The sequence below is a fragment of the Phocoena phocoena genome, chromosome 13, assembly GCF_963924675.1.
Source record: "Phocoena phocoena chromosome 13, mPhoPho1.1, whole genome shotgun sequence".
Lineage (NCBI taxonomy): Eukaryota > Metazoa > Chordata > Mammalia > Artiodactyla > Phocoenidae > Phocoena > Phocoena phocoena.
Window position 1 is genome coordinate 4,404,641 of NC_089231.1, and position 16,770 is coordinate 4,421,410.

Sequence of the window (16,770 nt, forward strand, 5' to 3'; positions counted from 1 at the left end):
CGATAAATTGACACCAATTTAAAAAGTGTTAGAAGTAAAGAGAAATTGTAATTCACTAAGTTGAGTAAAAGGTAAAGAGGCCTCAAAGAAACATTTGAAATAATATTTAACAGCCCTGTAAATTCCATCTCCCCAGTGTAGATACACCTGATCTCTCTGCACATACAGCTCACCCCTGTGCTGGTTCAAGGACCTACCCAGGACTCACGGCCCTCTGATCAATACCTTTCTCTCCTTCACACACAAACTCAAAGAAATCAGGTCTGACTGGTTTTTAATTCCACTAGCTGTACTGGCTGGTGAGCACCTGAGATGGGGTGATTTAATTTTAATTGATGTAAATTTAAAAACTGATACTGAATTCACCTGTTGAAAAAAAGTTTCAGTCTAGAACAGCTTGGGAAAGAGAATCTACTTTTTGACATGTAAATTTTATCAAACCTAAATACAGATCATGAATTACAGATAAAATATTTGGCCTCTGTATTGAGATGTGCTGGAAGTGCAAAATACACACCAAATTTTAAAGTCCTGGGGGCGGCGGGGGGAGAATAAAATATTGGTAATAATGTTATATTGACTTCATGTTGAAATGATAATAAATTGTATGTATTTGTTTGAATTATCTATTTATAAAAAATAACTTCACCTATTACTTTTTCCTTTTTTTTAATGTGGTTACCAGGCAACTTAAAATGATATGTGTATAGCTCACATTACATGTTAGAGAAAACCTCACCACCTCTTCCTCAAAACACAGTTGTGATATACAGAAATACTCTTGTCAAGAGACATTTTTCCTGAGAAAGTTTACACATAGGACGGATTAATTTTACATATGTAACTCCACTTGTTACTTATTTCCCATGTTTTTGTAATAGTATTATAAGTATACTAACATATAGAAAATGAGGGATGAAATATCTTGGTTTAAAATTACATCTATTCAGCTAGCAACAAAACTATGTCTGCCCTGAAAATCAGAACGTTTAGAAATTTGTCCTACATTCTCTAAGCCTGTTTATATGGCCTTGCCCATTAACTGCAGTAATATTTACTGAATGCATACACATCTCATCTGATGGCATTTTATCTGTCATTGCAGCCCAGGGCAGCAGTTAGAAGAAACCAAAAGGACTTCAACCCCAGTCCAGGTTTTGCCATATTTCACTCCCTACCTGGTAACCCCCTGTACAAGATCAGGAGGAGAATACACCGAACATGGAGATAACTGTGAGGATGAAAGCAGACAAGGCATAGGTAAGATACTTAGCAGCGTGCCCAATAACCAGTGCTTCATCATTATGGGGACAGGACTGCCTAAACACTGGAAACTGCAAACTACTCTCACAAAGATAAAAGAAGCAGCACACAAATGGCTCTCATCAAGAGCTCATAACCAATAACAAAGTAAAAACCTATAATATACATAAAATAATTAATGGCTTCGCAAAGTTAGTGAACTTGACATAGAGGCATCATTTAACAGATCCTACCAGGGAATATTTGACCTATTCTTGTAAAAAGAAGACCGTATACACAGCAGAGTAAAAATTTTGGAGTTGAGAGGGGGTTTTGTCTCTTTTAGCCATTTCCCATATACTACACCCCAATCAAGTGGTCACCCAGAGTCAGCCTAAATAACTCTTTGTTCTCAGTTTCTAAACCGCTGGTTTATAGACAGCTCAGTTGTACTGAACTGACTTATACAAAAAAATAACTTCCACGACGATGGCAGGTTTTGCTTTTATTTGAGGGATAAGACATGATCTTCGAATTGCATAGAGTTAAAATAAAATCGCGCAATCTCTTCACATTTGACAGTTAAAATCGCGCAATCTCTTCACATTTGACACGGGAATATTCTGTCATAGAAACATATAAACCTTCATACACAAGCATATCTGAAAACTTCCTCATTCATTATAAAGACTGAATTGCTCATTAAATTCAATTAAGAGTACCTTCACTGTACACCAGTGTCAAAGAATAGTTCACATGGAAAACAGAAACACAAAGGGAAGCACTCACCTGGATGAAAACACTCATTATTAATTACTTCAGTGACTTGACATCACCTGTCTAGACCTGACACAGGAGGCAGAATCGAGCTCTTACCACGATCAAAGTAACGAACATAAGCACCACCACAGAGGTATCCCTGTGCCCTGTCTTTCTTCTGCTCGTTCCATCCCCAAGCAAATGTTCATTGCTTTCTTTCGCTATGTATTAGCTAGTACTTTCTAGAAATGTACACACATGGAAGCACGTGGTATGTACTTCTCTTCTGTCTGGCCTGTTTCTCTCAGCTTTATTTTGTGCTTCACTCCCGTTGCTCCAGGTGTAAATACGTGATGTATTTTTGCTGCTGAGTTGTAGAGTAGTATTCATTACGTGAATGTCACGTGTATCCATTGCTATGGCAGGTACATACGTCACTTCGTGAGAAACTGCCAAACTGTTTTCCGAAGTGGTTTGACCACTTTATACTCCTACTAGCTGTGCTCCAGAGTTCCCACCGCTCCAATCATCACCAACATGCAGTGTGCTTAGTGCTTTACACCTGAATTTCTCTAATGATCATTTGAGGACACTTTCATGCGCTTATGGGCCATGCATTTATAGTCTTTGGTGAAGTACCTGTTCAAATATTTTGACCCTTTATTAGTTGGTTGGTTTCTTAAAACTGTGTTCTGAGAGCACTTTATATATTACAGATACAAATCCTTTATAAGAGTTATGATATATACATATTCTTTCCAGTCTGTGGTTTGTCTTTTCATTCTCTTCACAGTGTCTTTTGAAGAAAAGTTAATAATTTACAAAGTTTTCAAGTTCTCTATTTATAATTTTTCAAGTTATGATTCTTTTCATTTATGAATCAGGCTTTTGATGTGCTGGTATCTAAGAAATCTTTGATAATCCATGATCACAAAGATTTTCCCCTAAATTTTCTTTTAGAATTTATATAGTTTTAAGTTTTATATTTAGATTGAGTTCATTTTTGTATATGACATGATATACGGATCAAAATTTATTTTGATTGCATATGGATAGCCAATTGTTCCAGCATTATGTATTGAAAAGATTAAAGTGCCTTTGCTCTTCTGTCAAAGCTCAGTTGACCATGTAGGTGTGGGCTGTTTTGTAATCTCTATTCCATTCCATTGAGGTATTTGTTTACCTTGATGAAAACACCAGAATGACTTGATTATTAAAGCTTCCTAATAAGTCATGAAGTCAGGTTGTGTAAGTCAAGTTCGTTCATCTTTCTCAAAGTTGTTTGATATTTCACTGTTGCATTTCCATATGAATTTTAAAATTAGCTTGTCAATTTCTTTAAAAAAAAAAGCTTGAGGGATTTGAAATGATCAATGTGAGAGGAAATAAAATCTTAACAACATTGAGTCTTCCAATCCATGAACATGGGATATCGCTCTATTTAGGTCTTCTTTAATTTCTCTTGGCAATACTTTAAAGTTTCCAATGAAGAGGTTTTGCACATCCTCTGTTAAATCTGTCTCTAAAGGTTGTTCCTTGGTCAAAAACAATGGACTGATATATGCATGAGTCTATTCTGCTCCCTTGATCTATCTGGAAATCTTTATGCCAATACAATACTGACATGACTATTGAAACTATATACTAAGACTTCAAATTAGGTAGCTTGAATCTTCCACTTTTAATATCATGAATCTAAGGGGTCAAACAATTTAAAGATTTTTTTCGTTAAGCAAATTCACAAATATATTCTGACGTCTCCTTATTCCATTCAAACGAAGTGTTTGAAAGTACGTTGGCATCAGACTCACTGCTAACTGGTTTATTCTTTTAGCCTTGGTAGACATCGTTAATCTACCCATTTTTCATGGATCTGGCAGGAATCTAGAGGGGTAACATTATGGAGTCATTGTCTGAGTCAGTGGTATAAATTAAAGGTCATCCAAGCTCCTCAACGTTAAGTTTCTTGGTGAGAAGGTTTAACATAAACACTTAAAAAATATGGTAAATGTATCAATCTTATTTCATTTAAACTTTTATGGCATTTTTATGTGACACAATTTAAACTTAAAAAAAACACTTTTAAAGAATAATGTCATTTAGATTCTCTATAACTCTAATAATTTGAAGTTCATGTCAAGCTGACATTGTATCGCAATAAACTATCAATTGTCATTTCATGCTTAACTTGAAAACACAACAGATTAAACTATGTAGTCTTAAGAAATTGTGAAAAATCTATAGGCTGACAGAGAAAAAATATAATGCTACCAAAGTATGCTACATACTAAGCTACAACCACTAAGTAAAGGAAGGCTCAAGCATGTCTGGGCCCTTGATGGAAAAGAACTCTGTGTCAACTTACACAGACTACAGTTTATTCAATCTGTGCATAATAGTTAATTTGTAACTCAATTCTGTTACATGTTCAATACTATTGTTTGAATATGTTCACCGGTATCTCTTTTTTATCCAGAAACAATCATTTCTTCAGGAAATTTCAGGTAATTTCTTCAGGAAAATACACTTCAGAAATACAGAAGTAGCTCTTGTTTGTTAGTCTCAATATATAGCAAAATAAATCGATAAATAAATAACTTCTAGATTGTTAAATGTGAAAGAAAATCTTAAAAATGCTAAACAAGAATTTCAGTTTCCTAATATTTGTTAACTGCATGAAATGAGATAGGTGCTACGTGAGGAGGTATACACACTTACTAAGGAAAAATTTTTGATGGAGTGATCAAACTGATTTGGTGCATTGGGAACAGTCCTTCTGAATTCTTTGTCATTCTAAAGCCAGAAGGATGAGTAAACCTATGAGTGAGATAGTAACTACCCTTGAATAATGCTATCTGTAAGTCAACAGGGCTGCCTGCATACATCCTGCTGGTGAAATTTCCTTTCTGCCTGTTTCCCTCACATAAGAGTATATCGTAGTTTAAATTGTGTTCTTCATACTTTCCTTTTCAAGCGGTAATCTTGGCGAAAATAACCACTGAGGAATATTCTACACTTGAGGTCCCCGTGACAGAAGAGTAAAAGGAAGCTGGAGGAGGGACACCAACACCGGCATGGATTATGGACAGAGACAGAGAGAGGTGCCCTTTGTGTGTCAACAATCTGTCAGACGGGCCACCCCTTCTCCTGGAAGCTCGCACCGCATTCCTTTGGGCGGGCTGGTGGTCATTAAGCCGGCCAAGGCTCTTCAACTACATGTGAGGATTTGCTCCTGTGCCCTTGAATCAAGGGTCTCTGACAGGTGACCCTTTTACCAGATAAAAGTAAATCTTGAAGTGGAAGATGTTTTGTGTCAGCCCCCTAGACAGTCTGTACTGCAGTGGGGAATTATTTATGCCATTTGGAACACTTTTGATACCTATCTCTTTCCTAGCTGATTGTAGTTTGGGTGGGCACTCTGTAGTAGAAAGGTAAACCATGTCAAAGAGGAATACATCAGAAAAACACAGATTTCAAATGAGCCAAACAAATCTGGCCTTGAAAAAAAAAAAAAGTTATGTGTTGCTTAAATATTATAAATCCAGCACAAAAGCAAAGGGCCTAGACTGAGTTGTTGTACTAAGCTGTTTGGCTTAGTACTGTTTGGCTAAGCTGTTTGAACTGACTCTGGTATTAAAGAATCATGTTTGATTTGTGCCACAGAGGCAGATAAATGCCAAAAAGACAGATGCCTCTGTCTGTGAGACATTGTCCTATATGGTATAAAGTTAATAGCAAAGTAATAAGGAGCCTCTGGACCTGACATAAAATATAAAGTTGTGCCTGCTCGATGCAGGTTCATGATCGATCACCTGTAAACGCCTATGATCACAGCATTACCGGCCCCTCGGCAGCGGGAAGAGGGAGCACGGCCACACCGCCAACGGCGGCACCGGGGAGTCTGCTGACGCCCAGGGCCACGCCAGGGCGACACCATCTGCATGGCAACAGTTCGGGCATCAATAAACTGAAACACGAAGAATCAGAAAACCCCACGTGAACACACTTTACCACACACATTCCCAACTTGTCCAACATAGTAGCCAAGGATGACCGCCATCCACTGGGCTCTTCTGCCATCTCTTACACCTAAACTGTAAAATCACTGGATTAAAAAAAAAAATGTGATCACAGGTTGCTACTACAAACTTAAAATAGAGTTTTATGTTTACCAAGTTTGAGTTTTCAACATTATATTAACATTGGGTATTTCTTGACTCAATAATAATCCGTACCACATACAGAAATTTGAATCATATAAACTTAAGAATCCAAAAGGAATGGCTAGCATTAATTCTCACTGATCTTATAAATACCATAATGGGCATTAAAGCTCCTTGTAGCTAAGCGCGAAATTTCAAGAATCAAACTGCACCATAAACAACATATTTCATGTACTCTACGTTTATGCCATTTTGAGTATAAATGCCAAACTCAACTATTCTCATGGAACGCAAGTAAAAGTCTAACAATGAGTTACAAATTCTGTTACCATATGATTTATCATCTAAACTAGAACACTTCTTAGGGTAAAAAGTTGGTTCTATTAATAGTTACAAGGAACATCACCAAAAATCAGCACTGTCCCAGACATATATAATTCAGAAGTTAAAGTAATTACTTAGAAGACCTATTACAGCATATCAATAGGTAATCAACTTTAATAGATGGTTAAAACTTTTCATCCTTATGTGTTCCTAACCAAGGCATCTAGTTTATTTTGTTGAATCACCAAGAATGCCCATCATGAAAAAAAAAAGGATTCTCTTCAATGTCCTTATCTGCTTAACTCGCCTCTTCACTGCTTTCCATTCTTTTTTTGTTTTTAAAGATTTTTTTTTTTGATGTGGACCGTTTTTAAAGTCTTTATTGAATCTGTTACAATATTGCTTCTGTTTTATGTTTTGGTTTTTCAGCTGTGAGGCATGTGGGATCCTAGCTCCCAGGCCAGGAATCGAACCCACAACCCCCTGCATTGGAAGGCGAAGTCTTAACCACTGGACCGCCAGGGAAGTCCCGACTGCCTTCCATTCTTAATCGCAAAAATACCTGAAGCTGCAGTGAGCTACAACCACATCTACTTGGTTCCAACCCGCAGAGGGACTGCTGGCTAGAGAGTCAGGTGGTTCCGGAAGCTGAGACAAAGATGGGCAGGCAGGGCTGCTGGTAAGCAGGTGAGAAGCAGCTAAAAGGTGGCGTGAGCAGGAAAGGAGATGGGGAGGGACTGACTGAGAGGAAGGCAGGCCCCCCAGCTTCACCACAGCTCATGGGCCACTCCCAAGGCAGGGCTCTGCCGCAGAGAAGCAGCTGGTATGTCTGCACACAGAAGGCCAGACCCTGTTCTCCCCCTGCTTGACACGACTTTACAGGACACCTGATCCGTAAGACACGCAGCAGGCTTACTTTATAAATACGTAAAAGCAGACGCATTAAAATCTTGTATTATTCAAGCACAATTTTCTGTAGACCCTCAAGTGCACAGAGTTTACAAAAATCGAAAAGACAGGCAATCCAGGGCCAAGAACGAATGCGGGGGGCCCCCCTGGACTGGCTGCCTCCTGAGCGGCAGGCTGAGGGCCGGGTGGCTGGACTGACCTGTATGCTGCCTGCGGTGCTTGGTGAGGGCGTGCCGGGTCCCGCCAGCAAAGCCACACAGGTCACACAGGAACGACTTCTCGCCTGTTGCAACAATAAACAGATGAGGGACTGCGGAGGTCACAGATCATTAAAACATATCTATCAAGGCTTTCAGGGTTACTAATTCCTCCAATCAAATGTTTCCATGTAAATATGTCAAATGGGAATGAAATTACCACTGCGGTTTATTGACTGTGATAAAATCTGAAAAGCACCACTGAACATAATTACATACTTGTCAGACCCATAAAAATTAGCTTTATTATCAATGGAATGGTTTTGTACAACTTCATTTCTGGTAGATGTCTTCCAGATGGGGCTGCTTTATGCACTTGAACAGTTTTTATGCATATCCTGATTTTTTACAATTCCCATACATCTGGACTTTCTGAGCTGACTAAAGATTGCTTGGAACTGTTAATGTACAGTATACATGATCCTGCTTAAATAAAACATACTGAATTTTCTAACAACTGAAGGATATTGAATCGGTTTTACCTGATTCTATCAGCATCTTCTTTAATAACTTCCTCCTTAACAATATGAATTAAACAGTTTCCCTGAATATACTGAAGACCCCAAGTAACGATAAAATCTACATTTACTCAGCTCAGCGCTGTTTATGTTCCTCAAACTTCCATGGCACAAAAAAGGAGGTCTAGGGATTGCTAAAGAAATTGTATAAAAACTCCTATCATTCATCTTTAGTGATAACTCTTGACTGGAAAACTCTGCAACAATTAGAGTCAGATTTGGCAGACTTTGTTAAAAATGTTTAAATGCTCATTTTTAAAAACATTTTTACACAAGCTAACATTCTGCCCTACAGTTTATAAATGCAATCTCTCTCTATTCTACAGCTTATCTGGCCAATAAGTGCTGGCACCTAGACAGTTTATCCCATAAGGCTCCCAAAGAAGAGAAAAGGAGAATAAAAATGCTAACACCTTGGAGAGAGTCAGTGAAATTATAAAATACTTTTCAAAAATAAAACAAATCATTTTATCTATCTTTATCTACTTTATTCATGTGAATGTTTAATGCAACAAGTCTTTCAAGGGTTTTTGCCCACGTCAGCCTGCTTTGTTCTAAAATGTTTAGGTGTTTTACAATAGAAATTTAGCTTGAGGTGTTGTGGAAATGGTAATTGCCTTTTTAAGGTTAGAAAAGATAGTAAATATAGGAAGGCAGAGTAGCTACCGTAATCAGAAAGAGTCTTCCCTTTACCTGAGAGCAATACTAGCTTCTCTAATTTAAATGAACATATATTAATAAAGAGAGTTTTAACCAAATTATGTTTAATCTTATTTCCCAATGGTACGTTAAAATGTTCATTATTATCATTTATAAAATAAAGCTGAATTTAAGTATTTTTCCTATCTTTACTTCCCTATTTTGGGGTTAAGTTCATTCCTTGGCATCATTATGTCAATACAGAAAAAAAGAATAGAGTAGATGGGCTGTGAAGAATAAAGTTTAATTACAATCACTCATTTAATTATTTAATCAATTTGAAACATAAATCTTTCTAACTAGCTGTATTATCAATTAAATAACACTGAAAGTGGACTTTTTTTTTAAATCCCAAAAGATAATTTGCTCGTTAATATTAACATACTATTCTGTGTTGAGACAAAATTGCTCTCTACAATTTATTCATCACCACAGCTTTGTGGGCATTAACCCCTTCGAGTGTGCGGAAATGTGTGTACTGTGGTCCACACATGCACACACAAGCTCACACACACCTACGCATCTGGTGGTATGTGGCAGAGAAGAGATTGGTGCTATGCTACCCAGCCAGCAAAATACCTGATGAGGAAAGAGTATTCTTACTATTTCTGGACTCAAGCAGACTATATGATTCCTTTCCCTCGTTTATGAACTTCTTTGCAATCTATATCTTTCTTGTAAGATATAAACATTAACAGACAAGACAAATCCTAATGAAATTTATATTTTTTACAGGTCTATGTGCTGCATGTAATGAAATTTACATTTTTACAGGTATAAGTGCTGCGTGTATATACTAAGTTTTATTCCCTTTCCTATTTTAAGATATGTATAGGCACAAAGACAAAATTATCAATTTTCCATGTGATTTGGTTCTAGGTACATTAGTGACCTTGATTTTTTGACGTGCAGGATTTTTATCTAGGATGTTAGTCTGCAATGTATTGTATGTCATATTTACCTTGGTGGCTTGATTTGTTTGTCACTCTAAATTCAATTTTCACTTGCCCTTTTTTTTTTTTTTCCAAGGGGGTAGGGGGAGTTAGGGTTGGATAGTGGGCAATTGAGTATTTTTCAAGAAAAAAAATTTTAAGAAAAAAGTAAATGTAATATACTCAATAAAAAGGGGGTTCACTTAACATGCCATATTTATATGATAGCAGAGCTATAATAGGAGACTTTTCTTAACAACTTGAATTAGTTTCAAGTGTGCCATTTTGCTTTCAAATGTAGAAAGACATGGAAACCAATCCTTTATTTTCTATTAGAAAACAGCCACTGTCCCCTATCTCTCATTATGGTGCAGACTACAAGACCTAACAACAAAAATCCATATTATTGATCCAGCCAAGTCTCCACAATTATTCTTTAGAAGGAAACGCCAACGATAAATTACATCTGCACTGGCTTTTCATCTGCTGTTCGATATAAGTGATCTTTCAGGGCAGGCTGGAGACCTTAAATCGTCAACGCCCTTGTCAAGGAAGCTAAGGAGGCCTGGGCTTCCCACAAACTGCTTCAGAAGAACTTTTAACCTATAATTTCTAACAATAATACAGGATTCTTGGCAATCAGAAGAACATTTGGGAATGCTGATTAAAATTTATTTTTTCCTTGAAACAAAACACTTTCTGAGAGCTGTAAAGAGGAAGAAGACCACAGAACAGCAAATGGCTCCCAGTGATGTCGCCACAGTGAGATACGGCAAGCGCTCGACTACACGCTTGTAAGGAGTTTAGGGGCCCTCTGTCCTTAGACAATGAAAAGCATGTCATATACATTGAATAGAACCACAGGGCAGGTAGGAGAAATATATTCATGAAGGTCCAAACTGAGAGGTCTCAGGACCATGCCTAGCACAGATGTATTCTATGCGCTGCTTTTACTATCAGTTGGTTTAAATTCCAAACAGTCCACTAAACGTTTTGATGTAAAATGTATGTGAATTCGTACTTTTTCAATTATCTAAAAAATTTATACTAGCTAAATTCAGTTTAGTCTCTTTGTAGTAATTTCAAAAACTCTTGGATCTGATAGTATTCTCTTAAAAGAAATATTAAATTGATTTAAAAAATTTCAAGTGGTACATAAAAACCAAGATTCAATAACGTTCAGAAACATTACGGCACGGAGTCCATATCAGTAACAAATATAACCCAAGTTCTCTATGAAAATTTAGTCTCCTCAAATGATCTTCTATAACGATCACACCTAAAATCACACCTATGTTTAAACACATATACATATATGTGCCCACACACAACATAAATCAGCTTTGAAATATGAAACTTACTTTATGTGAACGTGTGCACACACACAAATATTAAAATGTCACTTAAAAATTACGCTGAGCATCATCAAAACACAAAGAAATGATGCCACACCTTTTAACATATAATTACCACAGTCTTAAACTCTTCAAACAGGGATTCCTTTCTACGGACTGCTGCTGAGACGACCACCCCCGACTACCACCACCACTGGGCCCAGGCAGACGGGCACACCTGTGTGCGTCCTGTAGTGGTCCTTCATGGCGGAGGCCGTGAGGAAGGAGTAATGGCAGGTAGGCCAGGTACACTTGAATGGCTTCTCCCCCGTGTGGAGTTTCATGTGGTTGTTCAGGGCCCACTTCTCTGTGAAACTTCTATCACACAGGCGGCATGTGAATTTCCTGCATGGAGTGGAGAGAAAAGGATGCAAATATTACCCTCACGGGAGCACCTCGGGCCCCGACAGGTGCCGCTCCAGCCCTGCAGTGTGGCGAGTTCAGGGTGTCGCGAGGAGAACTGCGGGCCTGGTCTGTCATGTCTGTATAACCAGGCATTGATTTTTCTGTCCAGGCCTGGCACTTCAGCCATTTATTCTCTGCTTTGCGGTTGGGCCCAACGGGTTTGAAAAATTCTGTTACAGTCCAGTCACCCCTGAGGCAAATGTGAGAATAGATTTCACCTGTACAGGCCTACACCACTTATCCAGGGCACAGGCTGTCAGAGCAAAGGCTAAATGAAAAGCTATCCGTACTAAACTAGTCAGACACTCCTGCTCTCTGCCAGGCAGAGGCAGCTGGGGCCAGGCGGCACTCAGAGCCCAGCCCGCCTGGAACGGCACACACCACACTGCTCCCTCGGAGAAGAGGCACACTCCAGGGGCGTCTCCTTTTTAACAAGGTGTCCTTCTGGGTTACCACACAGGTACATAAAAAGTTCCCTTTGATAAGAATAAAAATAAGATTATAAATACAACTTTTCATAAAGTATGCCTTTGAGAAAAAGAAACCTCAATTATTTCCTGTATGGGATGAAAACTGAAAATAACAAATCAATACTCACGTCAGAAAATATTTCAGCCCCACAGTTCCCAGTTAAAGATCTCTGAATACCTTTAATAATCCAGGCAGTATGAACCATCAACAAAAAAACTTTCATACTTTCTCTGGTCGAGCTTCTGTCCCTTTTCACTTGCATTCAGGAAATCACCACTAAAATTTACTTTTGATTTCTAATACAATTTAGTTTAAAGCAATCTCTGTGACTAACAAAGTAGTGTCCAGCTAATTAATTCAGGATAATGAACAGTCAAATAAAAGAAAATTAAAACCCGATATTCAAAATTAAAATATTTTAATAAGTTGATAAGCACAATGCCACAGAAGAGACAGACTATGGCAGCTTGACTTGACTATCGTAAGCTGGTCTACACTTTTAGCAAGTTCATACAATTTTAAAAATAAGATTGTAATACCTGCATTTTAAGTTATGATATAAATAAGGAGATATAAAGAGTATATTCTTTACATAAATGCTTTTAACTAAAATTTTACAAATTTTCTTAGTCCCATAAGGGTAGGAAAAAAAATTCCAAGCTCCAATTAATTAATTTTCTCATTTTGAGGCAAATGTGGATTACTTTAACAAATTAATCATTCAGGTTTCACAAATTCTTAAGAATCGAATTATAAAATTACCTTTTAAAAAACTCTCTCTTCATTTGTTATATGTAGTAATATTTTTATAACATTATATTTTAAATGCAACAGAAGTAAAAACTGCTAAATATTTAAGAAAAGCCATATAAAATATCTTAAGTGCTTCATTAATATTAAAATTGCCAATTAATATACTTATAGAATGTATGTGTAGAGAAACTATGTTTACACCACTCAACACAGACCGACTTTGAAATTACTGTATCATTTGATCATTGCTTACTGGTACTAGAGAATGACAAACATAACTAAATACTTAGAAATGCGCTGTAAAAAAATAACATGTCCGTATATCTCTTTGACGGGTCTTCATGCATTTAACATTTCAAAACCATGACAGGGATCTTATTTCCAAGATAAATTCCCCTATCTACTTATTTCTTCATGTATTTATTGTGGATCTAACCTCCTCCTAAAAGAAATAAATAAGGAGGTTAAGTAGATGCTATCTTTTAACAAATAGTTACTCCAGACTGTATTACAACTTTATGAATGACAAAATAAATCCCTCATTTTTAAATCTACCATGATGTACATTTTAAAAAATTACATCTATGAAACCTCAATATATGTACTCTATTATTCATACATAATAAAAATGTTAAACTAGAGCTTAGAGCCTGTCATGATATGACAAAAGCCAGATAACAGAGAACTAAGGCCACCGCTTGACTTTCAGAAAACCTCACATGTTCTACAATTTGCTTTATGAAAATAAGTGCGTGCACTGGTACTTTGAAAAGAACCTGAAATGATACCAATGTAAAGTGTCCTTATAAAGACTAGGACCTACTCATCAGTGGGGGGTTTCCCGGAACTGCACAATTCTGAGCCTCAAACACTGTAAACTATCTGCCACCATGCAACGAGTAAGGACGACGTCCATCCAAGGGATCCGCTCTCCTGGGGGCCTTCAGGAAGCCCACCCGGATGTGTCACTAGGACAGAGCCTAAGTGAAAATGTGCAGTTCCGCTCTGCCACGAGAACCCAAGAAGAAGAGGTATCACTGTGTATTCTCCATGTACTTCAGAAAGACCTGAACACCCACTATAGCACAAACACTGTTCGAGACGGTAGAAACAAATAGGGAAAGAGTCAGATTTGGCTCTCAAGAAAATCACAGGCTCCTACGTGAGGAAAATCCTTCACGAAGATAAACTCAGTGCCAGGAAAAAACGTAAAAGGCCATCATAAATTTAAAAGAAGAAGCAATTAATGGGACAGGGCGGATTAAAGAAGGCTTCCCAGAGATGGCATTTAATTTAGATGTTGGAAAGCAGGTGGATATGCAGAGCCAGCAGGGAGGAAGGGTAAGGGGCAGTGCGGGGAGAGGCAGAGTGATGGGAGCTCCAGGCCCCGACAGGCTGTGTCAACTGTGGCTCTGTCGGCTGCTGCCCCTCAACTGGGGATGGCCATCCAGTTTCCCAGGTATCAGTGAAGCCCCGGGACCTACATTAGACTGGGTTAAATGATATAAATGCTTTTCTATCCCCACATGGTGGTCTTCCATCAGAAACTTCTTGTTTAACTGAATTGACAATATATTAAAAAGAGATCTATTTGGCATAAAATTCGCTAGTCATCTCTCCTTTTGTGCAGGGAGTTACAAAGTCAGTCAGTTGAAGGATGTACGAGTGACAATCATGTAAAAGTACAACCTAAAAGGACAAACAAGATAAGCACACAACAGTATGATGGTGTTTAGTTCACCATATATCCTATGGCCCATAAAAGTGCCTGGTACCCAGAGGTGTTCCATAAATAACTTTGGACCAATGGGATGAAGGGAACTGGTGGTGAAGAGTCTCGTTCCTTACGTAGTTTCACCAGACTCAGAGCGGGAATGTGAGATCCGTACATGACAGCAACAGGGGTCATTCAGGCCGCCCAGGGCTCGCGATCCTCATGCTGTTTGGTCTTTTCTCCTTCCTCAGCATTTGTGTTTATTTTATAAATGTCAATATTTCAAACATACAGAAAATGACAGAGATGCATATCTACCACCAAGGTTTAGGTACCCAGATGATAATATCCATGTTTGCCATATTTGTTTCATATCCTTCCTCCGGTATTCTCAACATTTTAAATTAATTTTTTAAATTTAAATATTTATGAACTGAATTAAAAAGAAAAATGGTATGGCAGGCCATAGCACAGGGACAGCAAAGGTGCTAAGGAGAAGGCCACGTCTGCGGGAGAGCAGGTGGAGGTCCACATCATTTCCGCTCTGATGTAATCGAGCTACTTTATAACGTTTGATAAAAAGTTCAAAATGCCAAATAGTGCTACGGACTTGTAATGAAACAGGGCAGTTTGCCATCTCCCCTTTCCTCAGTCTGCACTAGATGTTTCTACTGGATATAAAGTGATCTTAGAAGGTTTCAAAAGAAAAAAAAAAAATCAGAAGCAAAGTACATTAAAATGGTACCAGACTTCTCAACAGCAAAGCAGGAATTAGAAGACAATGTAGCAATGGTCTGACCATTTTGCGGGCAATGATCTCAAACACAGAATGTTCTGCGTCGTCGCACCTTCGAGTGGTTCCTACCAAAAGGTGCTGTCACTACAAAGTTCCTGGCTTCCAGGGATTATTATCCAGTTGTTTGCTGACACTTTTGGAATAAAACCCATTTTCGTGTGGGTAACTGTCATGGAAAAGTCAGTTAAGAGTTCATCTTTGAATGTAAATTCCTAAGTATTCCTAAATTAAATAAGGGCTCCTGGATTAAATTCTAAGCATTTTTCTAGTACTCTCAATATATTTACAGTATGTTTATTTACTGTTACATGTGCTGTTTTATCCCCAGCACCACCACTCCAACACACACACACACACACACACACGCGTGCGCACACACACGTGCACACACACATGCGGAATGGCTCTGAGCCTGTGTTCTGTGTTAAAACCCGTGGAAGATCTTCTTCGCTGAACTCACTCATGACATGACTTGTAAAACAGAGTCGTGACTAAAACCCACATCTCTAGGCTTAAAATTTTAAAGACACGATACTAAATATCCTCATTGTTATACATATAACAAAAACTTAAAAATTTCATGGAGGTTTCACAAGGCATTATGTACATACAAAGTTAAACTAAAGAATTAGTAGGGAGCTGAATTATTTTTATATGATCAATGGTACTATCTTAATAGATACTTCTGCCTTAGACTGTGTTAGAGCAATTGTCTGTTTATGAATGCCTAAAGGGCAGATAAGTTTTGTCAAAATATACAACACTTCTATTTTGAGTTGCGTCCCTAACTTTATCTTTCCATATTACTACACAAAGTAAGTATCCTAACAAGAGAGTCTATACTCATCTTCTTCAAATTATACTTTTAAATGTTATTTAAAAATTTTAAACCCTATTATTCAGTCAATTTATTAGCAAATTAATTAAAAATCTGCACATATCCCATTTACATATGAAGACAGAAGTATTTTGATACTTGGATGCTTTATTACTTTATGATTTTTGAAATACAGTAAGAATTGCCACTAGTATATTTTTATGTTCTTTTCTAATCTCTCCAATTCAGAATAATTTGGAATACAGTTGCTTTAGTGATGCATTTTAGAGCTGTAGATATCCTTTGCCTTTCTCCCGGAAAGCCCAGTCTGGGTTAACATGATTGAGAAACTGAGGCTCAAGTACAGACATGTTTAAAAAAAAAAAAAAAAAGTATCCCCATTAAGATGTAGACAATCTTAAATATCCATCAGCTGGGGAGTAGAAAAATAATGAGTTCAATCATAAAATGGAATATCATAATGAAGTTAAAATGAATCAATGAGCTACATTTATCAGCATGGGTTAAACAATCTCAAAAATGTAACTGCACTGAAACAAAGCAAGTTAAGCATAGAAATATTAAATCTAAACATATGAGGTCCACATGCAAAAACA

The 16,770-nt window shown here is 37.6% G+C and overlaps 1 protein-coding gene across 1 annotated transcript in view; it reads right to left on the reverse strand.

Moving 5' to 3' along the window:
* ZNF407 (zinc finger protein 407) overlaps positions 1 to 16,770 on the reverse strand; it is a 399,036-nt gene that overhangs the window by 170,555 nt on the left and 211,711 nt on the right. The window contains exons 4-5 of the mRNA XM_065890443.1: positions 11,376 to 11,542; positions 7,597 to 7,680 (exon numbers count right to left, since the gene is read on the reverse strand). Coding sequence (XP_065746515.1) covers positions 7,597 to 7,680; positions 11,376 to 11,542 — 251 coding nt within the window. The remainder of the gene's footprint in view (positions 1 to 7,596; positions 7,681 to 11,375; positions 11,543 to 16,770) is intronic.